The 25,557-nt window shown below is 32.3% G+C and overlaps 1 protein-coding gene across 1 annotated transcript; it reads left to right on the top strand.

Moving 5' to 3' along the window:
* The first annotated feature begins 14,533 nt into the window (after positions 1–14,533).
* Positions 14,534–15,658, top strand: LOC130944038 (uncharacterized). The gene has a single exon (XM_057872164.1). It carries the CDS (start codon positions 14,628–14,630, stop codon positions 15,189–15,191), a length of 564 nt encoding a protein of 187 aa, XP_057728147.1. The 5' UTR covers positions 14,534–14,627; the 3' UTR covers positions 15,192–15,658.
* The last annotated feature ends 9,899 nt before the right edge of the window (positions 15,659–25,557 follow it).

Genomic DNA, 25,557 nt, shown 5'->3' with positions numbered 1-25,557 from the left:
CTGTTTTTGGTTGTCTTATCCCTTTTTTCTTTTGTAATAAGTATTATTATGGTCATAAGCGAATTTCAATCATTTAAACCACATGCTTAATATCTTTTATATCACTTGAATTATATAACTTAAAGTAAAATGTACATAATAATGTATTAGTACTTTTTCAAGCGAACTCTAAATACTATGTAAAGAGTTATATTGTTCACACTCTTTTAAAATATAAATGATAATAAATATAAAAAGGGTGAAGTAGAGAAATATCACTTGGTGAATTTTATTCTAGTTTAGTCATTGTCCTAGGTTCAATCCTCTCTATAACTATGTCGAAGATTTTTTCACTAAGACTAAGTTTTAATGGGTGTTTAATAAACAGCTATAACAATAATGAACACTTTTATACACCTCACAAAAACTTTATTATTAGTACAGTAGTAAGGCTCACTCCACTTAGAAACACCAAGTTCAAAAACTTCAAACAATCCCAATTTTAAGTTTTTTTTTTTTTTTGGGGAGCACTTATTAGTGTGCCTCGTGATATCCTTCATCATTAGTATATTAAGTCACATTTCACTTAGAAACACCAGCTCTAACTTGGAGCAATCTCAACTTCAAGTATTTTTATTCTTGAGTACTTAATATACATCGCGGTATCATTTACTATTATATTGTATAAAAGTATCACCACTTAAAAAATCATTGTCTAAATCACACAGTACAACTCTTCTCTTATAATCTCAATAAACTAATTGTGAGAAGTCTCTAGCTTGTTGAATGAATACAAATTAACTAATTAAGCTTTATGAACAAAAATTTGAATATCTCTCAAATTATGTATGAAATTATTTTTGTTGAGTTTAAAGAAATAAAATAATTTAAAGATGATGATTAAAACATTATAAATTGAATTAATAGCAAAATTATTTGTGTGATTTATTGTGTTTAGTGTGCAAAAAATAAATTAATCATCATTGACCCAAAAAACATAAAAAACAAGTCCATATTACATCCGACCCAATATTGGTTCAAACAAAACACTCATATCATATGATGAATGGCAATGAAAGCAAGTAATCTGAACAAGAAAGAAAAGAAAGAAATCTGGCCCAAATCCAATATAAGCCCAAACGGTGGTCCACACCCAAATCCATTCACTCCACTTAGTTACTAACTAGGTAAGATGAAAAATGTTGAAAGAGAAGATTGAAGGTATGGTTGCATGTCTTATTCGGTCACTGCTTCTACCCTCTCTCTCCTCTGTGAACGCTGCTACTACATCTGATTTTGGAGAAGAAGTCAAACAAGGTGCTGAAGCAAGTTTCAAGCCTAGGAAGCTTCATTCCTCTATTAAAGGAATGAACGACCAAGAATTGAAGTAAGGAGTGAGAGCACAATGTTTGGGTTCCCATAGCTCATTGAGCTGTTTATTCATCTACTTCATGGTTTTCATTGAATATCTCTTTTTCTCAGTTTAGTCTTTCTGGGTTTTAATGGTAAAAGGCATATTGGTGAGGTTTGTATGTAAAAGCCATTGAGTAGAAAAAAGGTAGAGAGTTAGACTTGGAGAAAAATCCATAGTTATTTCAGAAATTCTTTGTAAGTGTTTTTGTTTTGTTGTCATGATTCTAAGGAAATTTCTTTACAAGTTGGGTTAGCACTTTGCCGTTAAAAGTTAGGGTGAGTTTCTAGTCAAGTCTAGTTTGGGTTAGAAATTGAACTTGTTCCAGATAGGATTGATTAGAATCATAAGGAGAATTGGTGAATTTAATTCTGTTAGAAGATAGTGAAATTTCGTCACTGTTGTGATGGAGACTAGAAGTAGGCTATATTGCACTAAGTAACTGAACCAGGATACATATGTGTGTTATTATCCTTTCTCTTCTTTGTTTCTGGTTCTGCATTAAAGGAGACAAAACAGAAGTATCTTCTGATTCTACTATTCAGCAACACTTCTTTATAATACTCTTTGCATGTTACTCTGTTTTGGCTCCTACCGCGACAAGAGAAAAAACCAGAATTTCTCAAGTTTTCTACTCAAAATATCTCAATTGAACTCAAGATTTTAAGGAAAATCAAAAGGAGGCCAAGATTCAACCCCTTCTCTTAGCCACTGATAACCATCAATTGGTATCAGAAATTGGTCTAAAAAAGATCAAGCTTCATAACTTGGAGGAAAGATCCTGATGGCAAACAATGCTGGTTCTAACATGGTTGCTTACACATTGACAAAAGGACAATCGAACAACAGACTTTTATTCTTCAATGAGAAAAACTACAACTATCGAAAAGAAAGAATGAAGATCTTTGTTTAATCTGTAGATTACAACTTCTGGAAGATAATCATGAATGGTCCTCAAATCCCTACCAAAACTGGCACTGATGGTGTTGTCACTCCCAAAATCGAAGTAGAATGGAATGAAGATGACAAGAAAAAGGCGGAACTTAACGCCAAGACTGTCAATATGCTAAACTGTGCAATCAGCTTCAAAGAATACCAGAAGGTTTCAAGATGCAAAACAGTAAAGGAAATCTGGAATAAGCTCCAAGTCACACATGAGGGTACCACACAAGCAAAGGAAACAAGAATTGACATGCTGAGCAAAGAACATGAGATGTTTTCTATGAAGAAAGGAGAATCAATTGATGACATATTTGAGAAATTCTCTATCATCATTAATAGCTTAGATGCTATGGAAATTACTCATTTCGAACAAATGCTAGTGAGAAAAGTCTTAAAAAGTCTAACAAAAGAGTAGAAAACTAAGGCTACTGTTATTTTTTGAAGCAGTAACCTAAGTCAAATGACCTATGATGAGTTGAGAGAAAATTACTAGCATATGAAATCACTCATATTAAAAATAATATAAAAAAGAAAGGAGTGGCTCTTAAATCTTGTACTGAATCATTAGACAATGAATCCAGTGACTGTTTATCAGATGATAAGTTTGTGTTTTTTTGCTAGGAAACTTAGAAGAATGATGAGATTGAAAGAAAGAAGTACAAGAGACAGCTCAAAGGATCCAAAGAAAGACATCAGCAAAGTCATTTTCCACAACTGCAGAGAAGCTGGACACTACAAATATGATTGTCCCAAGTTAAAGAAAGAAGACAAGTCTTGAAGGGAGAAGAAGAAAGGAATAATTGCTTCTTAGGAAGATTTGAAAATGATATTGAAGATGATAAAGAATCAGACAACAATTTTCAAGTTTGCCTAATAGCCAACCACAGTCACCATAATGAGGTAATCTTTCTTGAACCCTCTAATGAAGATCTCCACCTCATGATTGATGATCTTACTCTAAAAAAATAAGAACTTTCTGAATCAATGCCATGAACCTGAATCTGCAAATGATATCTTAAAGGCTGAAAATGCTTTTCTCAAAGAAAAATTAAGAGAAGCCAAAATTCCTGTTGATATTGTTGAAGAAAACAAATGGCATAAGTTTGAAATCAAAAGTCTTGATGGAAAGCATTCTATTGTTGACTATTTGAATTGCATTGAAGAGAATGAAAGGTTGTATAAAGAGATTAAGAGTCTAAATCAAGACTTAGCTAAATTTGCTCAAAGCTCTGAAAATTTAGACAATTTATTAGCTAGTTAAAGACATCTTTTTGAAAAGGTTGGATTGGGGTATCATGAAAAATCTAAACCTATTTTTAAAAAATCATGCTTTGAAAATGAAGTCTCAACTTCCAAAGACAAAAGATTTCAAAACCCCAATCACTTAAAAAACCAGCAAGCAACAAATTTTGTCATATATGCAATCGGGTTGGTCATTTGCCCATTCAATGTTTTATTTTTGAAAGAAAAATTAGTGATAAAATTTACAAAATAATTGGTAAATAAAATGCTCTTGGTTAACCAAGAAGGTTTAATATTAAAGGATCCAAAATGGTTTGGATACCTAATGTCACTTAAAAGTTTTGTGTAATTTTTTTTAGCATCTAAGAAAAAGAATGACATGTGGTATTTGGATAGTGGATGCTCTAGGTAGATGACCGAAAAGTCCACATTATTCATCAAGCTTGATAAATACGATGGAGGTTGTGACTTTTGGTGACAATGGAAAAGAAAAAATAGTGACCGTAGGTAAGGTAGGTAAGAGTTTCTCTACTTTTATTAATGATGTATTTTTAGTTGATGGATTGAAACACAATCTTCTAAGAATTATCTAATTATGTGATTTTTGTTATTCGGTTATTTTCAAAAAATTAGAATGCTTAGTTGTGTGTGAAAAATCTGGTGAAATCTTGGTTGAAGCTAAAAGATGCAATAATGTGTATGGAGTTACCTTAGAAGAACTAAAAGAGCAAAGTGTAGCTTGTTTTACTTCCATTGAATTTGAAAATTAGTTATAGCATAGGAAATTAGGACATGTTAGCATGTTTCAAATTTCTAAACTTGTGAAAAAGAATTTGGTTTGAGTAGGTCTTCCAAAAATAAAATTTGACAAAGACATCACTTGTGATGCTTGTCAATTAGATAAACAAACTAAAAATTATTTTATACCCAAGGATGACATCTCAACCAAAAGGTCATTGAAAATGCTATATATTGATCTTTTTGGTCCTACTAGGACTCAAAACCTAGGTGGTGAACATTATAGTTTAGTGGTAGTTGATGACTATACAAGGTTTGGTTAGGTTCTTTTCTTAGCTCATAAGAATGATGCTTTTCTTACTTTTTCAACTCTATGCAAAAAGATTCAAAATAAAAAAGATTTGAAAATAGTTTTCTTAAGAAGTGATCATGAAAAGGAGTTTGAAAACCAAAATTTTGAATTATTTTGTGATGAATTTGATATTTCACATAATTTTTCATGTCCTAAAACACCTCAACCAAATGGGGTTATTGAGAGGAGAAATAGAAGCCTTTAAGAAATTGCTAGGGCAATGCTTAAAATTCTAAAATTTCTTTGGGTTGAGCCTGTGAACACAACTTGTTACATTTTGAATCGAACCATCATTCAAAAAGTTAAAAAAAATCTCATATGGACTTTGGAAAGGAGTACCACCCAATCTTAAGTATTTTCATGTTTTTGGATGCAAATGCTTTGTCTTAAATACTGCAGATAATCTTCAAAAAATTTGATCCAAAATCTTATGAATGTTTCTTTGTTAGTTATTCAACCACTAGTAAAGAATATAGAGTTTACCTCAAAGAACATAGAATAATCAGGGATGGCAGCAGAACCCGTACCCGCGGGTACCCGCCCCGCGCCTACCCGGTCGGGGCGGGTTTAAACCCGACCCGGAGCGGGGCGGGTCTGAACCGTGGCGGGTTGATGAGCGGGGTGGGGCGGGGTTGGGTTCAGGCTAAACCCGCCCCTACCCGCCCCGAAGTATATATATACCTTTTATGATTAGGGTTTGTTTGGAAACAGTTCTCACCGTCACTCTCACTCACTCAGTTAGCCAGTTAGGGTTAGGAACCCCTTTGCCCTTCAGCTTCTTCTCACCGTCACTTTCACTCACTTCTTCTCCTCTGTTCGACTGTTCCTCAGCTCTTCTCCAAGAGACCAAGACCATAGTGAGTCCTCTCATCACTCATTCACTCTCAGTTTCTCAGTTTCTCTTCACTTCACCCTCAGTTTCTCTTCACTTCCTGTTTCCCCCAAAAAAAACCCTAGCCTCCTCCACCGCCGCCGCCTTCCGTCGCGTCCAAAAGCTTCGTCTGTTCGTCGTGCTCCAGCCCCTCTCCTCGTTCCCCTGTTCCTCGTCCGTTCTTCTCGGCTCTCGCTGCTCAGTCGTGCTTTGCCCGTCGTCTCTCGTGGAGCTCGTCGCCGTCGTCCGCCGTGCTCGTCGCCGTCGTCCGTCGTGCTCGTCCCCATCGTCCGTCGTGCTCGTCCCTCGAAGGTAATGGCTTCTTGTCCGTCACCTTCGTCGAAGCTTCTTCGTTTTTTTTTTTCATTTTTTTCAGAAATCATATTGAAATCCTGATTCCTGAATGATTAGCTTTAGATCTGCACACTGCTGTAGTTCTTCGTTTTTTTTTTGTTCAGAAATCATATTAACAATCCTCAATGCTCACTGCTCACTGGTCAGTGGTCACTCCTCATTCCTCAATGTTCAGAAATCATGTTTTGTTCTTCGTTTTTAATTTTAATTGGCTACTCTGATTTTGTTTTGTTCAGAAAACATTTTTTTGTGCTCAATGCTCATGCTCTTAAGCAGGTCAGGGGTCTTTTGCATCACAGTTTCATTCAACATCTTCACCTTTTAATTGTCAAACTGGTTCCGTTTTATAATTATGGTAATTAGTGAAAAGTGGAACTTGTTGTTTATACAGGCTTTGGAGCTGATTCAGCCATTCAGGAGCTTCAAAAGCATTACCCTGTAAAACGATGTCCGTTAAGAATCCGAGTTGCTGCTCCTGAGGAGGAAGTGCCTACCCTTTTAGAAAAGTTGAATGAGTGGAAGTCTACCATTATTTCTAAAGAAGGATCTTCTGGTCAGCTATCTGTTGCAAGTTTTTATTTATCCTTCAATTCTTACAAACAAGTTTGGTATGTGTTTCAATTCCTCTATCAATTTTGTACCATTTGTTTTTATGCTTGGTTAGTCTTGGCAAAGTATATCTTGAAACAAAACCTATGTTTGGATAAGATTGTTATGATGGTATGTGATGAATGGAATGGCATTGAATAAAGTTTCCATCTAACTGTCAGATATGTTGAGAGATTGGAAAGCTGTGTCTTATAGTTTTCTTCCCTTTTGCTGTGAGCTTGGCCATCGGCTTAGGGACCATATCTATGTCCTAGTTAGCATTTAATTTTTGCCAATTTATGGTATGTATGGGTTACCATCAACAATTATTATTAATAACTAACTAAATTAAATTAAAATACAAAGCAGAAACTATATTTGACCCTTGAGCTACTAACTTGTTAGTTAAAATGCTTAGTCTATTAAATGGATTCTATATATGTATATACATTCTCAATCATGTAACTACTAGTTTGTTTAATTGTGAAATGTTTCCTTTATAGGAAGCATAATATGACTCCAACTCTTACTATCAAAACCAATGTTACAATTTTTTTAAGGAAACACTTGTTTTTGTTTTTGGTGGAAGAACAATCAAATGAAATTTAAAGTTTTGGCAAAAATCGCCAAGGATATATATGCCATTCCGATATCCACTGTTGTTTCTGAATCTGCTTTTAGTACAAGTGGTCGTGTGATTTCTCCTCATCGCGAAAAGCTCAAAGAAAGCATAATTGAAGCTTTAATGTGTGGCCAAAGTTGACTGTGGGCAGCTTTAGGGAATAAAGGTGACATATTACTTAATATTCATTTATGTTAATTTTTTACATTATAGTAATTATTTTATTAATTGCTATCTCTTTTGATTTTTAGGTTTAAATTTTGATCTTCAAACCTTTAATGATGATGAAGATATGGAAAGTGATCAAGAATAAGGATTGAAGACTTTTTAATATTTTAACGATGTAATTTCTTTATGTTTGTATGTTAATTAAGTTATTTGACATTGTATGGACCTTTTTAAATTTCAAGTTATTTGATATTATATGAATCTTATGTTTGTATTTTAATTTAATTATAAATTTTAAGTTTGTATCTTAATTTATAAATAAATGTGTAAAAAATAAAATGTCATTTAATTTTTTATAGGGGCGGGTAGGGGCGGGGCGGGTTAGGGTACAGGCGCCTACTACCCGCGGGTAGGGGCGGGGCGGGTAGTAGTGGAATGCAAGGAGGGTGGGGGCGGATGCGGGTAGAGCTAAAACCCGCCCCTACCCGCCCCACTGCCACCCCTAAGAATAATAGAGAAATCCATACATGTCACCTTTTGTGATTCTAACACTATTTCAAGTGCTATTGAAGAAAATGATGCAGGAATTGAAACTGAACCTAGCTTTGAAAGGATTCATGATCAAGACAAATTAAAACCTTCTTTAGAAAAAGTTGTCCCTATTTTTTCAGAATAAAATACAGGAGATAATTTTGTTTTGTCTCCTACCAAAGCAGAAAATTCTAGAAATCAGAACACCACAGAACTGAATCATATTCAATCTGAAAATCACTTCACCAAAGCCCAAATAATGGAAATTCTTGAAGTACTATCCAAATGAATTTATCATTGGAGATTCATCACAAGGAGTTACCACAAGATCTTCAAATAGAAAGAGAGCCGAACATAATAATTTTGCTCTCATATCTCAAGTGGAACCTTAAAATGTGAAGAAAGCTCTTGACGATCCTTCTTGGATAAAGCCAATGGAGGAAGAATTGGTCCAATTTGAGAAGAATGAAGTTTGGTCATTAGTTTCTTGTCCGAATGGTAAGAAGGTAACGAATACTAAATGATTCTTTAGAAATAAATTGGGTGAAGATGGTAGTATTGTTAGAAACAAAACTAGATTAGTAGCTCAAAAGTATGACTAAGAGGAGGGCATTGACTTTGATGAGTCATTTGTTCCAGTTGCAAGAATGGAAGCAATAAGATTATTGCTTGCATATGCAGCCCACAAAGGATTCAAGCTTTTTCAAATGGATGTCAAGTGTGCCTTTTTGAGTGATTTTATTGATATAGAGGTATATGTAGCTCAACCTCCCGGCTTTGAAAATAAGGATTTCCTAAACCATACTTTTAAACTCTTTAAAACACTTTATGGTTTGAGACAAGCTCCTAGAGCTTAGTATGAAAGACTTAGCTCTTTCTTGTTGAAAAATAGCTTTCAGAAGAGAACTACGGGTACAAATCTTTTCATTAAAGAATCTAATGATCATTTCATACTTGTCCCAGTCCCACTCATCTCCTATCCTCTCTCAAAAAATCAAAATTGAAACTTGAAAGAATAAACAAAAGATGAAGAGAAGAACCATAGCGGACTAGCCCCCAACCTTGTAGCACGCTATCGCCGCACCCACCGTAACCCCTGTAGCCCTGCATCCCCACAGCCCCACGGAACCCATAGTCACCGTATCTCCTTTCTTCTGTTCGAGCGCGCTCTCTCTTTGTTCGCCGATGTCGCGCCGTCTCCTCTGTCGTCGCCATCACTTCCCTTCCTCTTTACTGCCGGTAAGCAGTGTGATAGTAGTTAATTAGTTATGCTTTGTAATTTGCTGAGTTAATTCATCACTCTCCTCTTGTAGTTTGCTGTGTAGTTTGCTGAGTTAATTCGTCACTACCCTCTATGTTTGGTGTTCCCTTTCTCTAAATTATTTTTTATTTTTTGCTGATTTAGTTTTATTGTGGAGTTTGCTGAGTTTGCTGATTTAGTTATGTTGTGGAGTTTGTTGATTTAATTATGCTGAGTTGGCTAATTTTGTTTGTTGATTTAGTTTGCTGAGTTAGTTTGTTGAGTTTGCTGATTTAGTTATGCTGTGGAGTCTGAGTTTGCTGATTCTAATTTGTTAATTTTGTTCTTAATTTTTTGTGGAGTTTGTTGATTCTACTGTGGAATTTGCTAATTTTAGTTTTTCTTTGTTGTATGTTAAAGATGGAACAATCACAAAGTGATCATCAGCCACAGGACAATGCTATCAATTCTGTCCAAGAATTCCAAACTGGTTCTTCTCGAAGAAAATCTGATCCAACTTGACAATATTTTACTGTGAAATATGACAAAAATAACAAAGCACAATATACATGCGTTTTTTGTTTGAATACTTACAATAGAAGAGGAATATGTAGAATGAAGTATCATCTAACAAAAATTTATGGACAAATTAAAGTTTGTAATAAAGTGAACGAAGATGTTGAACTTCATATTTAATTAAATTGATTGAACCTAGGTTGAACTCCGGTCGAATCAGTGAATCATTAAACTAGTGATACCTTACCGATTTACTGACCAGTTCTCACAACCATGGTACAAACACTAAGTTGTTATTTTACTAATTTATGTGTGCAAATTTTGAAAAACGTGGATGCAAATTGTATTGATTTATGAGTGTAAATTGTATTGATTTATATGTGTAAAATTCTAGTAAATATAGGTGTTAATTATATACGTTTTGTATGCAAAATATCCATAAATATGAGTACATATTATTACTGACTAAATACTGACTACAAATACTAATATTTGCTGTTAATGTAACATTACTCAACAATAAAATCTTCATCAATGCCAAATTGCCAAACAAAAAAAAAAAATCAATTTTCATCTTGATCTTCATTCCTTGTTGGCCTTGGTATGATTCCTTTTCCGGTGGTAATGCCAAATACGTAGAAGTAATCAATTGCTTCTCCTTGCCTTTCTTGGACTTGATACATTTGAATGACTTCTTGATCAATGTGGTTGAACTTTCCTTTTATGTAGTGTCTCGTGTTCCTAAGCTTGCTCATAACATAGTCCATAGTAACGAAAGGATGTGTAGTTTGAACTTGATTTTGATTAGATTTGCGGAGGCGACAAATTTTCTTTAGATAATAGGCATATCCAAACCAGGATCTAACTGCAACTTAGATAATACTTTAAATTTTATTTTGATTAGATTTGCGGAGGCGACAAATTTGCGCGTAGGAGATGTGATTCTTACCACAAGTTTGGAAGTCAATGCTAATTATGAAACAAAACCTGTCAAAGCAATCAGCGATCGATAAGTATTGGTTTACTGAGCTGGAAAATTAAAATTAAACTAAGGAAGGTTATTTCGTCTTTGGTGTGATTTCCAATTTCAAAATTCAAACCACAAAGGTCAAGATGTGGCTACATGTCACATGGATTCCTTGATCTCCTTGGGACCACCTGTTTCCAAAATCGTATTAATATATTCATTTTAAAGTAGGTTCGTGTACCTAGAACAAAATTAAAGTAATTATGTATGATACTGCCTGGCAGTTTAGCGCCATTTCTCTAAGTTATCCACCACAATAAGGGTCCATAAAAGTTGCAGTTCACTGCTATTATTTTTTTGTCCCCATATTATGAGGAGCACGCTATTATTATATGTTGATCCCAAATGCATGTGTTTCTGACTCATTTAGCTTCAATTTTCTGCACCTGATATGCAGATTGATTTCACTTTCGAGCTCTTTGTAATTGATTATTAATTATGGCACAAAACTGTTTTAGAGTCCGAGATTGAAAGTATATATATATATATATATATATATATATATATATATATATATATATATATATATATATATATATATATAATTACTCTGTTAGTCCTTGTAGTTTTGCGAAATTTTTAATTAGATCTCTATATTTTTTTTAATTGGATTCATGTACCAATTTTTTTTTCAATTAGGTCCCTCTTAGTAGTAATTGACTTAATTGTATAGGGATCTAACTAAAAAAAAAATTGTTGCAGGAACTTAAATAAAAAGAAAAAAATGTAGGGACTCAATTAAAAAAAAAATGGTGCAATGACTTAATTAAAAAGAAAAAAAAATATAAGGACCTAATTAAAAATTTCGCGAAACTATAGGGATCAATAGAGTTATTAAACCATATATATATATATATATATATATATATATATATATGTGTGTGTGTGTGTGTGTGTGTGCGCGTGCGTGTGTGAGTGATAAAGACAAAGTAGCTTACGTTTTCACGTGAAATTATATATTATCTAGGGTATTAAAGTATATTTTTTGTCTCTAAAGTTTGACAAAAATTTTTAAAATACCCTTAAGTTTTATTTTGTTTTAATTTTATCCTAAAAGTTTTGGATTTGCATCAAATATACTCTTGACAGCTAATTTTTTAAAAAAATTTAAGACCAATTCAACAAGAATTTCATAAAAACATCCCTCAACACAAGTAAATCAAGCATAAAATTTTCATGCATTATTGTTAAATTGGTTTTAAATTTTTTAAAAATTTTGCCGTTGAGGGTATATTTGATACAAATTGAAAACTTTTAAGACAAAATTAAAACAAAATAAAATTTATGGGTATTTTAAAAATTTTTGCCAACCTTCAGGAACAAAAAGTATACTTTATCCTAGATAATATATAATCTCACGTGAAAATGTAGGTTACATGACCATAGAATAGGTTGAATTATGTATGTTAAGGATTAGTAACTTTGATAAAAATGTTGAGTTATCTTGAGAATGAATTGATGATTGATGATGATAATGAATTGTGATGATGGTAGCTTTTCAAATAATGAGTTAAGTTATCTTGATTTTGGATTGTTTATGATAAAAATTAATATAATTGAGTAAATGGTATAATGTGGAAGAGATGGAATGGATATAGAATTGTTTTGGACTTAATTGGTGTTGTTTTGGGGTATGAATATTGGTTTTGAAATGAGAGTTTTGGTAAAAATAGATATTTGGTATTTTTGGTAAAACTTGATTTTTGGCAAATTTCGGCAGGTCATAACTTGGTTTTCGGACCCTTAAATTTTGTCAAACTTCCATGAAGTTTACGCCATTCAAAAAACGAACTAAAAATGATTTTTAACGAAAAAGCTATGCGCATTTAAAGTTTGATGTGCAAAATTTGAATTTTTCATACTTAGCAGCTTTTTACTACTTTTGCTAGACATGCGTGCGCGAATACACACGCGACGCAGACCTAGGCTCTACCCAAACATCTGGCATATGCGGGAGTGTGTATGCGTGCGTAGAATGAGAAGATTTACAAGCTCGCGTACGTGGGCAATACCACGCAATGTGGGCGGCTTCCCTGTCCAAGGGACTAGCATACGCAGACAAGGCTAAGGATTGGCATCTCTCTCTGTATTTTAACAAAACGGCGTCGTGTCACTGAAACCGGACGATTCTAGTTCCGGTTCAACCGGCCGGTTTAATAACTCACATTAGATTTTTAATTGAATGATTTAGATAATAAACCAATTGTTGAAGCTGTCGATTCACAGTCGGATCAGCCCGACCAGCTGGTCCAATCCAATTTTGTAAACCATTTTTTGAAGCCTCAGCTGCATTATTATTATGTAAACATGAAAAACAAAAATGCTTATACATAATTGTAAGATCGGTTAACCGGTAGTATGGCCCATTTGGTTGAAAGCCTGGACTAAAGACGCAATTAAACCACCAAAAATCAGACAGTTTGTAACAAACTGACCAAAACTGATCGGTTTAATACAAATCCATGAACCGGTCAATTCTCATGGACAAAAGTTCGAACTCAGGTCTTCTGTCCACAATCCAGCATATCATGCCACCACGCTATTTATTCCTTTGGAATTAAATATAATACGTGTTAATTATTATATATATTATATACATATTTACATTTACCTATTAAAATATTAATGAAGATATTTATTTTAAATTTTTTAGAGTAAATTGATAATTAGGTCTTTAAGGATTTCGACTTAGGATTAATTAGTCGTTGAAGAAAAAAAATATTAATTAGATCTTTCACGATAATAAACAATGAACATGTATATCCTTTTATTAATGGATAGTGCAAAACAAAATAAAATTATTCATGTATTTCGTTATCTACAATAATGCATGTCTTGTTGTCGTATAAGCATAGAAACGATGTAATTTTGAATAATGAAGTATTCATTATTTTTAGAGTTTTTTAATATAACATTTATCAACTGCTCTTTATTTATTACTAATCATATTAAAACAGGTGAAGTTTCACTTCAAAAATTATTATCTACATAATAATATTTCATAGATACGTCACAGTAGTTAACGGTACATATAAGCATCATCGTTAAATTTTACATGATAAATTGATAAAGGGACATAACGTGTCCACTATTTGCTATCGTAGAGGACTAAATTGGTACTTTAATTTTTTTTAAAGTTTAATTAATCTGAAGTAGACTCCAAAGATCTAATTATCACCTTACTCAATTTTTTATTATTTTTTATTTTTTTTATTTATATAGTACTAATTCTACCATTTCAATTAATAATTTAACCAATTCAATCACCAGTTTGATTTTAACAATTATGCGCTTACATAATGTGCATTGGACTTGATTAGTGTATGTATTTTATTGTAACTTCAGCATTTAGTCCAATTCATTGATAAAGTCATATATTTAATTTAATTCACACTAAAAATAATATATATAAAAATAATAAAAAAACCTAAATAAATTATATTTATTCAAAATTTTCTCTTATTAATTTTATATATATTTCTTTTAATGTGTATATATTTAAAATTTATATTAAAATATATTTATATTTTATATGTTTATTATAGTTTTATAGATTTATACTTATTTTATTATAATTTAATTATTTAGGTTGATCTAGATTGAACTTCTAAACAGCTAAATCACACAAGTAGAGTAGTTCAATAAGACAAGTCAATAGCTGGTTCGATTCTCAAAAGCTTGGAAAGAATTGAAATTCCTGATTTGTTAGAATTCAAAAAGTATTTTTTTATGAAAACGGGCCATAGGACCAGAAAGATTGTAATCATTTTTTGGTATTAGAAAGTAATGCAATAACTAACCATAAAAATGATTGGGCCGGAAATACACTGTAGATAATGGATAAAGAACCAGAGCGTGGGCCTATAGAAGAGCCCACAATATCAGTTATGAGTCAAAGTAAACAGGGAAAACGGTTGAAGTTTTAAAGAGGGAGGCGAGGTTGCTTCCAAAAGAAAGCGAAATTACATAAACACATACACGCACTCTCCATCGCAGTCAACATCACATGCTCCCCACCTCATCACTCCTCCACCAAACTCTCTCTTATGCATAAAACCACCAACCCATGTGGACATCCACCACCACCCCATCCAACATCTCCCCTTAAATACGACGCCGTTTCCTTCCCAACCCTTCAACCCTATAATCATAATAACCGTCATGAGCGTCGCCACCGCTGCTCCTGGACTGACGCGATTTCCCAGCGGTTCATGGTGACCGCTGCCGTATCAGCCGCTGCATCCTCCTGGCTCCACAACAGGCGGATCCGCTACCTCTTTCTCCTGCTCTGCTCGCCACTCCTCCTCGTCTTCCTCTGCGCCGTCCTCCCGTTTCTATGTGCCGCCGAGCTTTGCCTCCGCCGTCGACTGTGGCGGAAGCTAATCCGCGACGAAGAGGAAGGGAGATGCGGTTGCGGCTGCGAAGAGGAAGAAGAAGAAGAAAAGGGGCTTCTTCATAGGTACCTGGAAGATCAGCTTCTTTTGGTTCGATCTATGTACGATTGCGGTGACATTGGAGAAGTTGAGGAGGAAGAAGGCGAAGAAGATCGTCCTAGAAGGGTTGTAGATGTCGAAAACCTTAGTAGTTGCAGGATTCCTCTATTGAGATGATGAAAAACAAAACAAAGGAAACAGGAAAATTCCTTCTTTTTTTTTCTTTTTTTCTTTTGGGATAATTTTAGAACCTTTTTTTTATATAGATGATGGCTAATTTTCTTCCTTGATTTTCGTTTTTGTTTAACATCATAGGAAAAAGGAATTTGTGTATTGAAGTTGTATGTACTGGTTGAGGGCTTACACTTTGCAGCAAGTTGCAATTATTAACCCTTACTTTACTTTTTCTTTTTTGTTAATATTAAACTCTTTAATTGTATTTCTCTTGAGTTTAATTTATTTTCTCTTCTTGTAATTAACTTCATTGGTTGTTCCATAGAGCTTTCGAGAGCAACATTTCATTGTATATGCATCGTGGAATTTGGTATCGTATATTGCAGGCAATCCGCTTATTGTTAAGATTTCGTTTGAAAAATTAAAAGTACTATCTTTATACAAGACTAATACATAAAAGTTTAAGTGTATGATCAAATGTCTTTCTAAAATGTAAATATAAAAAGTTTTGACTGAAATATTTATTAAATAACTTTAATAAATACCCTCACAAAAGACCATGAAAGTAACGCTAACATTACCCACAACTAAAATGGTGTATTTTATGGTGGTTTTGGTGTCTGTAAAATTTTAAATAGATAAAATAATGATTATATTTTTCATTTTTTATCAACATTTTTTAATTTAGAAAAAATAAAAATACAAGCTGTGATAAAATTAAAAAATATCGTAGAATAGTAAATAATATGTTACATTAATTTTAGATATACATTATAAGTGTTACCAAAATTAAAAATTTTTTTATATTGAATTATTAAGTGTGAATTTTTTACAAATAACTCAAACTATGTGTTATATACTGTTGTAGATCTTTACAAAACTTGAGTAATATTTTGTCTTTTCATAATTAAAATAATATTTTTTTATAAAACGTTAATGACATTTTATCTTTTTATAATCAATTTTTTTGTTACATTAATATTTTGTATTATCACCATAATAATGTAAAATATTAAAATGGTTAAATATTTTAGTGTAATATTCATATATAAAAAAATGTAGCCACCATAATTTCTAAAGAGAACAAATGATGAGAGAATTTATGTGAAGCATGAAGAGGTGAAGATAGATTTGATCTTGTTTTTCTTTTTCACATAAATCATAAGTGGCATAGTTTTTATCAAAGATTTCGAAATAATATTTTACTTCTTTTTAAGATAACTCATAATGAGTTTTTTTTTGTGAGAACAACCAAACTTCTTGTTTTACAATCATTTATTATTAATGATTGAAGACCATCATCTTACATTCTAATATTTTAGGTCCTCCAAGTACAACAAATATGTGTTATTCACTTCAAAGAAGCTAGGGTAGATTTAGTTGCCTTATTGATAAGAGTAAAATTCCACCCTGATTTTTAATCATTTCGTAAATTTTTATTCTATCTTTTATCAATTGAAAAATAATAAATCATTTTGTGAATTTTTATTCTGTCTTTTATCAATTGAAAAATAATATTGCAGTTCTTAACTATTGTCTCCATCAAACCTTTTATTCCATTTGTTAATATTTTCGTCTAAACTTAATGAATGTTGCCTATGTGTACCGTTAACTCAACACGTGTCAAGCAACTATTTAAGAGACAAATCGTCCCCTGATGACTCAGCAAAACACTGTATTTTAAAAAATTTAAGAATACTTTACTTCTTCTTCTTCTTCTAGAATAGTTTTATGTGTTGAAAAAGATACTTGTAAGGTCCCACATCGATTGGGGAGGGGAACGAAGCATGCCTTATAAGGATGTTGATACCTTTCTATAGCATGACGCGTTTTGACGAGTGAGTGTGGGGGGCTTCGGCTATCATCCCTATCATTAAAGTCAAAACCATGAGGTCTTGTGTGCCAAAGCGGACAATATCGTACAGATGATATCAGAGCCGGAGTCCGGATCAATGTGCCATTTGGACTGTTACAATACTCACGTTAACAGTATACGTAAACAACATTGGTAGGCATTAAATACAACTCTATCACATTAGTCACAGAATTAAGTAACACTCAATAGATTATGAGTTAAATCATCTATTAAAAGCACGTGATAATTATCCAAACCCACATTTACAATACCAAAAATTTTGGCTTGAATACAGTTGGTAAACTTAACCGAATCACTAGTCTTGGGTTTGAGATGATTGAAATATTTCTTTTTCTCCAGTCACATACCTCAAACATCTACTATTTATGTACCACTTCTGATTTTTGGATGTTTTGAGACTTCAAAACACTTATAATATCAGAAATCTTTGCCTTAGATACCCAAACTTCATCGAGTCTTTCTTGGCTAGTCCTTGAAAACTCTATTTGACGTTTCCTACGTTCTTAAATCCGAGGTTTTTTTTTTTAAAAAACATTTCAATAGTTTCGTAGGATTTATGGACTAGAATCTTCAGCGTTTTTCTTTTTTACCAGTGACACTATTTTATTGTCATGTCCAAGTTGACAATAGACGCAAAAAAAGAGTTAATACTCAATTTGGTTCTTAAATTTTTAGGTGAGTCTCAATTTAGTCTTTGAGATTTTAATTGTCTCTATTTAGTCCCTAAAATTTATAAATGTGTTTCACATTAGTCCTGAAATAATTTTCAGTACAAAAACATTAATGGAGCACTGATATAGACAGTCAGATATCACGTTGAAACTTGTAAAATGATATAATTTTAGTTTTGGCATTTAAATAGCTCAAAAATAGCGTCATATCATTTATTTTGTTAGGTAAAATTTTAATAAACACCACTTATAATGTTGTTTTTAGGTTATTTGCCGATTTAATTTACTCCACCATAAACGTGGTTCCGGTTTTGATGATGCAAAATCGTTTGGACTATAATTAAATTAGTTTATTTATTTAATTAAATATCAGGTGTTTAAATTCTGTCTTGTGTGACAAACCTTTAAATGGAAAGAAAAAAAAATCGTTTAGACTATTAAATAGTTTTAATAATAAAATATAATTTTAAAGTCTTGAAATAGAATAACACAATCTAAGTGATTTCACTGACCAATTCCAAACAAGTTATTAGAGTCACGTGTCGTGCCACTTACTGATAACAGACTTTTAACGTAAATCTCCCCTTTTTCGTTTCTTTTCGACTTCAACGTAAAGCTTCGTTTTTGTTTCCCTTTTTCTTTGATTTTTCTGTGTTTTCATCTGGTTATTGTTTCTTCGTTTTTAGATTTTCATTTTTTTTTTCGTTTTCATTGTGTTCTCGTCTGATTTTATTCTTTTTCTCTTCAGATTTTGATCTGCAAAGGTTTTTCTTGAAATAGAACAGTGTAATTAAAATTGAATAGTGTAATCATTTTCAAACCAATGAATAATTCAAGTTCAAATTAGTTGAATGAGAACGATTTGGATTATTCTTCTAAATCAAATCAAGTGGACGAGGTTTGGATCGTTTTTAATTTTATCTAATTTCATTCTTCAAAAATTTTGAATTGAATGGAATGGAATGGAATGGAATATGATACAATTGAATAAAGTGATAATGAATAATTTCATTTTTCTTTGCTAAAATCAGTGTTGTTTATGAACATAATTTTCGATTCATTTATTATTAGACAATGGTGTTGTTTTGAAAAAATTTTGCTTTATTCTTCAACAATTTTGAATTGAATGGAATCTAATGTAATTGAATAAAGTGACAATGAATAATTTTATTCTTCTTTGCTAAAATCAGTATTGTTTATGAATTTGATTTTGGATAGAATGCAGAAGTTTCTGAATTTATAAAATGCGCAATTTTTGGTTCATTTGTTATTGCACAATAGTATTGTATAATAATATTTTGGTTCATTCTTCAACAATTTTGAATTGAACGGAATGGAATGCAATTGAATAAAGTGATAATGAATAATTCCGTCCTTCCTTGCTAAAATCAGTATTGTTTATGAATTTGAATTTGGATAGAATGTAGGGATTTCTGAATTTATAGAATGCATAATTTTTAGTTCATTTGTTATTGTACAATGGTATTGTTGTGATAATATTTCGGTTCATTTTGCAGCTCATGTGTGTTGTCAATGAACAATTTATCCCAAAGATTGGGGTGACTTTCAAGACACTTGAAGAAGCTGAAAAGTTCTACAAAGATTATTTCAAACTTGCTGATTTTTCTACGAAAATAAGGAACAGCACTCGGAAGGGAGATGAAATTAAGAATCAATTAATTACATGTAGTAGAGAAGAAAAATAAAAATCTAAGATATCTCCAACTCTGAAGACAAACCCTTTGTAGGAATAAACTATCCAGTCAAGATTTATGTACATATATTGAAGGACATTGGTCTTTAGATAATTTCTAAAATTATTCTGAATCAATCATATCCTTACTGTCCAAATCGAGTAGAGATGCTTAAATAACACAGGGAGCTAAACATGTTTGTGCATTATACAATTGAAAATAATGAGAAAGCCGGAGTTAGAGTGAGTAAAACATATCAGTCATTTGTAGCAGCAGTGGGAGGTCATCATAAACTAAGTTTTATTGAAAAAGATGTGAGAAATTACATTATAAGGGAAGTACATAATGCTTCTGAACAAGATGATACCAAAGAATTTGGGAAGTACTTATTAAGAATGAAAGAAAAGAATCAAAAATTTTTTTTTTGAGCTTAATCTTGAAGTTGATCACTCTATCAAAAATGCATTTTGGGCTGATGCAAGAAGTAGGGTTGCATATGAGTATTTTGAAGATGTTGTTTCATTTGATACGACTTACAACACAAATAGGTAATTTTTGCCGTTCTGGTTTCGGTTCATTGTGATATAGTATTCAGTTCATATGCATAACTAGTTTTGGTTCATAAAAATTTTTCCTTCTGATGTCCACTGTAGGTACAATTTGGTTTTTGGTTCTTTTGTGGGTGTGAATCACCATAGTGAGTCGACACTTCTTGGATGTGCTTTGATAAAAAATGAGGATATTCAATCATTCAAATGGTTATTTTTTTGGTGAAAATAGGTATAACTTTCGATTCATTTTGTGTCTGATTTCGGTTCATTTGCAGAGCTATTTGAAGATCGTGATTTATGGATTCCAATTTATCTTTATCATCACTTTTGGGATGGGATGAGAAGCACACAAAGGAGCAAGAGCATGCATGCTTTTCTTAAGAAGTTTATTACACTTAATAGCTCATTGATTCAATTTGTGAAGCAATATGATAATTGCTTAGGAACCAGAGAGCAAAGAGAGAGAGAGAGAATTTGATGCTACAGATTTTCATACTGTCATACCGTGTGCAACAAAATCATCAATAGAGGCTCAATTTCAGCATGTGTATACTCATGAGAAATACAGGAAAGTTCAAGCACAATTTAGAGGAAAGGTAAATTGCATCACATGATCAACGCAGTCTGCTCTAAGTTTTACAGCATATGAAGTTATAGAACAGGTTTTTAACTCAACATTCAACAAGTTTGTTGTTACATACGATGCGATATCATGCAAAGTAAAACGCCAGTGCTTGTTGTTTGAGTCAAGGGGTATATTATGCTGTCATTCTTTGAGTGCCTTAAGCTTTGAGCGAGTAGATAAAGTGGCACCGAAATATAAATTGCAACGCTGGAGTAAGAACGTAAAAAGGAGGCATCCACATATCAAGAGCAGCTAAGATGAGCCATTATCGGAGCCAAGGAGCAAGAGATTTGATGATTTGGTGTTTCGCTCGCACAATATTTGTGAACTTGCATCAGAATCTGAGGAGTTGACTAGAATTCTACATCGCACTTTTGATAATGTCATGGCTGAGATGCAAGAATATTAAGAGAAAAGTAAAGGTAAATGTTCGTTATCTCATGAAGATGCTACATTGAATTATGTTAACGAGCTTCAAAGTCCCCCACGTGTTAGAACAAGAGGACGTCCCAATAATAGACCGGGATCAAATATGAAAAACAAGATCACAAATGCATCAAAGAAAAAGAAAAAGGCAGCTCTAAGTGAGGTAACATTGATTTGCTTTTGATTAGGTAAAAATGTATTTGTGCATGTTAGTACATTTGCTAATATATGATTTACTTCTTTTGCAGTTGAACCTTTTAGATGGTGGATCGATGATTCAATCAAACTCTAGCCTTTATCATGCACATGATATGAATTATCCTGGATAGGATATGACGCACTATGATAGAAGTTTCGGTGTTTAGTAAAATGAATTTTGGCGTTTAGTAAAATAAATTTCAGTTTATTTATGTTTTACTCATATAATGTTTTCCCCTTTGATGAAAATGAGGGTTAATTTCTGATTTGTGTTATATTTTATTGAATAGTCACTTTTTGATTTTTCAAATTAGCTTCTGCAATTGTGCTGTGGTAAACAATTTATGTGTTTATTAGAATACATTTCAGTTCATTTGTAACTAAATTTCGGTTCATTTGTGTTTTTTCTATTGTTGAGCTTTGATAAATACATTCAATGTATTTAATGTGAATCTAGATTCATTTAAATTAATTCGATCTTAATACAGCCCAAATATTTTCAACAAATAAATCAAATATATATATGTGTGTGTGTGTGTGTGTGTTAACATTTTTAATTTCTTACAAAACAGTGTTCAAGAATGTTAATAGAAATTCATTACAATTTAGAAGATTGAAGCTATTTACTTTCTATATCTCCATATGAGAATCCAAAAAAGAATTTGAGAGGGCAGCGGATGGCTTTGAGATTCTTATGACTTTAGATCCCTGGATAACTTTGTCTCTCAATTTATTTATCTTGTCCAAGAGAATGGTTGGACCATATTCATACCAAAAAGCATCAACTTGTACCTACAATTGAAAGAAATTTATTCATATTAACCGAAATAAACTAAGAAATGAACCAAAATGAACTAAGATATGAACTTAAATTATTTAAGGAATAAAAAATTTGGTTAATACTTATCAGCAGCATCAAGTGAACCTCAGTTAATTCACAAATGAACCGAAATTAGTTCAGATTTGAACAAGCAGTCAAAAAGACTCAATCATCAATAAAACACATTGAATATATACAATTGACAAAAACTAGAGGTATAACTAACTAAACAAGCACACATGAACAAGTTCAGCAAAGTAAAGTCAAACGAAACCAAATGAACCTCAATTAAACTAAGAAATGAAATGAAATTACTTAAGGAATAAAAATTTTTGTCAATACTTAATAGAAATATCAAGTGAACCTCAGTTAATTCACAAATGAACTGAAATTAGTTCAAATTTGAATAAGCAATCAAAAAGACTCAATCATCAACAAAAACACATCCAATTTATTTCTGGGTTCAAATAAACATCAATTAAATAAGAAATAAACCAAAATTTATTAATATGTATTAATTTAGAAGTAGAGGATCAAGTATGTTTAATGATACTTACCTGTTTCCAGTTTTTACATTTGTATTTTTGCTTTTTGATCTTTTTGGGATCGATTGTTTCCAGCCATTTTTATTACGTATATTCCACAATCCTAACTAATAAAGAAATAAGAAAGTAAAATATAATTAATAGGACAACCACAGAAAAGCACAGTAAAACATATTAAATAACACTATTATAGCAAAAAATAATAGGAAGATTGATACGATGTTTGTTGACCGCTAATCAAAATATATGGTACTTTAACACCCTCTTCGTTGTCCACCAAAAATTTTGCCCTAGTATAGATCCTCATTCGGGATACTATGAAGCTCTAAAAATGATAGGATAAAAATAATGATCAATCAGACACAAAAAGTAGTTGATATGATTTAATTAAAGCAGAAGGACTAGAAATAAGAGATAACTTACAACAAAAATATGTATTATGTAAATAACTTATAACAAATTTATTCAAAGCTATTTTTTCAACAGGCACATCTTCTTTTTTGATGGGGTCAAGCATATGAAAGACCTTCTTCTGAACATCAGCAATCCATAACCACCAATGGCCTTCATGGCAAATTGGTGCAAACAGCTGAAAGTTTGGAAAAAATGATAGAATATTTTAGTCTAAATGATACCAAATGACAGAAATATTTAAAAAGTTTTAGAAACCACAACTTACAAATAGATGGGATGCTAGTATTTTTGTCAAGAAAAGGTAGGTAGTCCTTAAATTCATTGATTTGGAAGGCCTTCTTTGTGTCTGGATCAATGTACTCATGTTTATGCTTCGCCAACATGGAATTCTGCAAAATGAACCGAAATAAAATTCTTGTATCATACCATACATAATCAAAATGAACCAAAATTAATGATAAACTTTAATGATAGCTTACCACAATATCTGTTGGGATGCAGTCTATTTCTTCATCAAATATGTGAATTTTTTTGTTGTTGAGAAGCATACACAGTGCAGAGACCACCTATAGGACCAAAATTTATTAGATATATGGGAATATAATTTTTTAGAAAAATCATTAATCTTAATATAATAGCAGAAGAATTTACCATATTTTCTACGTATTCTCTGTGTTTTAGAGATAAGAACTGGCATCTACTCCCCTCTAAATGAGCTTTGTGGTCCAAGAGGAATATGGTATCAAACTCATTGCTTGACCCTTTTTTTTGTCAGTCTTGATATGTGTCATCCACTGATAATATTTTTTCCTCAGCTTCTTTGTTATTTTCTTTTCCTTTATCGGAGTCTTGTACTTTTCAAGGGTGCTCAAACTCAGCTCCGGACTTGTTCCTTCGCATATTGCAATGCTGCTGCTGGTGCCACCCCAGCATCCATCACCACCTCTACCAAACTTTCAATTTGTATTACTGTTGGTGCAGAGCTCGGTGGAATTATGCCAAGGTTGAATGAAGGTACACCAAAGTCATCTTCCCAATGTTGAGGATAGAGAAGACTGCAAGATGACAGAAGAAAGTTTTCAAAAATAATAAAAAAGCATTATGATATAACATCAAAACTAATAAAAAGGATTTTCAATAGAACTTACTCATTAACGGGAGCTTCTTGCTCTGATTCTCTTGCCGAAGTTTCTGTGGAGGCTTGCTGTTAAGGTTGTGAAGGGTAATTGGATTATACAGTAAAATGTTTCAAAATGAACTGATAAAACTAATAAAAAGGATTTTAAGTAGAACTTATCCATTAATAGGAGCTTCTTACTCTGATTCCCTTGACGAAGTTTATGCGGGGGCTTGTTGTTGTGGAAGGTAGCTGGATTATACAGTAAAGTGTTTCAAAGTGAACTGAAATTATTATGATATAGAATCAAAACTAATAAAAAGGATTTTAAGTAGAACTTACTCATTAACAGAAGCTTCTTGCTCTGATTCCCTTGCCGAGGTTTCTGTGGAAGCTTGCTGTTGTGGAGGGCAGCTTGATTACACAGTAAAGTGTCTCAAAATGAACAAAAATTATTATGATATAGCATCAAGACTAATAAAAAGTATTTTAAGTAGAACTTACTCATTAACAGAAGCTTCTTCTGTTTGAGTTTGTGAAGGGACAAAGGTAAATGTTTTTGCTTGTTTTAGCTCTTCCTTAAGAGAACTTGGAAGAGCAATTGCAATAGAAACTCTAATGAAGGTAAACAAGAAAGAAATTAACATGTAGTAAAGTAAATTGAAAATCTACACCAAATGAAATCTGCACATTGATTAGAATATAAAATTAAATTGAAAAACTCACATATCCAGAAATTCAAACTGACTTTGTTGTCAAACTAAGAGGATTTGTTCTTCACGATCTGCTCTTGGGCTACTCATAGTAAATAAAACTCCATGTCAATAATTAAAAAAAACTTAATATTAGCTAAATTTAATAGAGCAATGTAAGTATGTCAACTTACATAGTTGCAGGTTGTAAACTATGTTTTTTCTATTTTTCATGCCATCTTTTTCTTGTAAAAAGTCTAACTGGGGATTTAGGTGTATTTTTTCTAATAAAAAAGATACGGAATTAATCATCAACCAAGATATTCTAATTAAAAGCAGAAGAAGTAAATAAATGTTAAGAGAAATTACATGGTATTACTCGGTGTAAAACCTAATTACCCTAAGCCTTATCCCGCATCGTAAAGCAAAGTTTACGATAAGTCTAAAGCTCATACGTATTTATCTATAGAAACAAATAATAATTCTAGAAACCCGATGAAGGATTAAGCTCAAAAAAACAGAATTTGAAAAGCGCAAAACGTTCACACGAAGCTACACTAATCGAGGCACAAGATATACGTACAGATATAAAGATATATATAGATATATCAAAGTATAATTGTCATAAGAGTCTAGCCGCGGCTTTGCGGAGTTTAAGCCGGCTAGTTATATACAGACATACAGAATTTAGAAAGTAAAACAGCTTATACAAACTTCCTCTCAAAGTAAGCCTCTAGGCA

The sequence above is a fragment of the Arachis stenosperma genome, chromosome 8 (genome assembly GCF_014773155.1).
Source record: "Arachis stenosperma cultivar V10309 chromosome 8, arast.V10309.gnm1.PFL2, whole genome shotgun sequence".
Taxonomy (NCBI): Eukaryota; Viridiplantae; Streptophyta; class Magnoliopsida; order Fabales; family Fabaceae; genus Arachis; species Arachis stenosperma.
Note: the sequence above shows the minus strand (reverse complement) of the source record. Positions and strands in the feature narration are given on the sequence as shown.

Excerpts from the sequence above, each read along its gene's own strand:
- LOC130944038 (XM_057872164.1), top strand. The coding sequence starts at position 14,628 with ATGCATAAAACCACCAACCCATGTGGACATCCACCACCACCCCATCCA.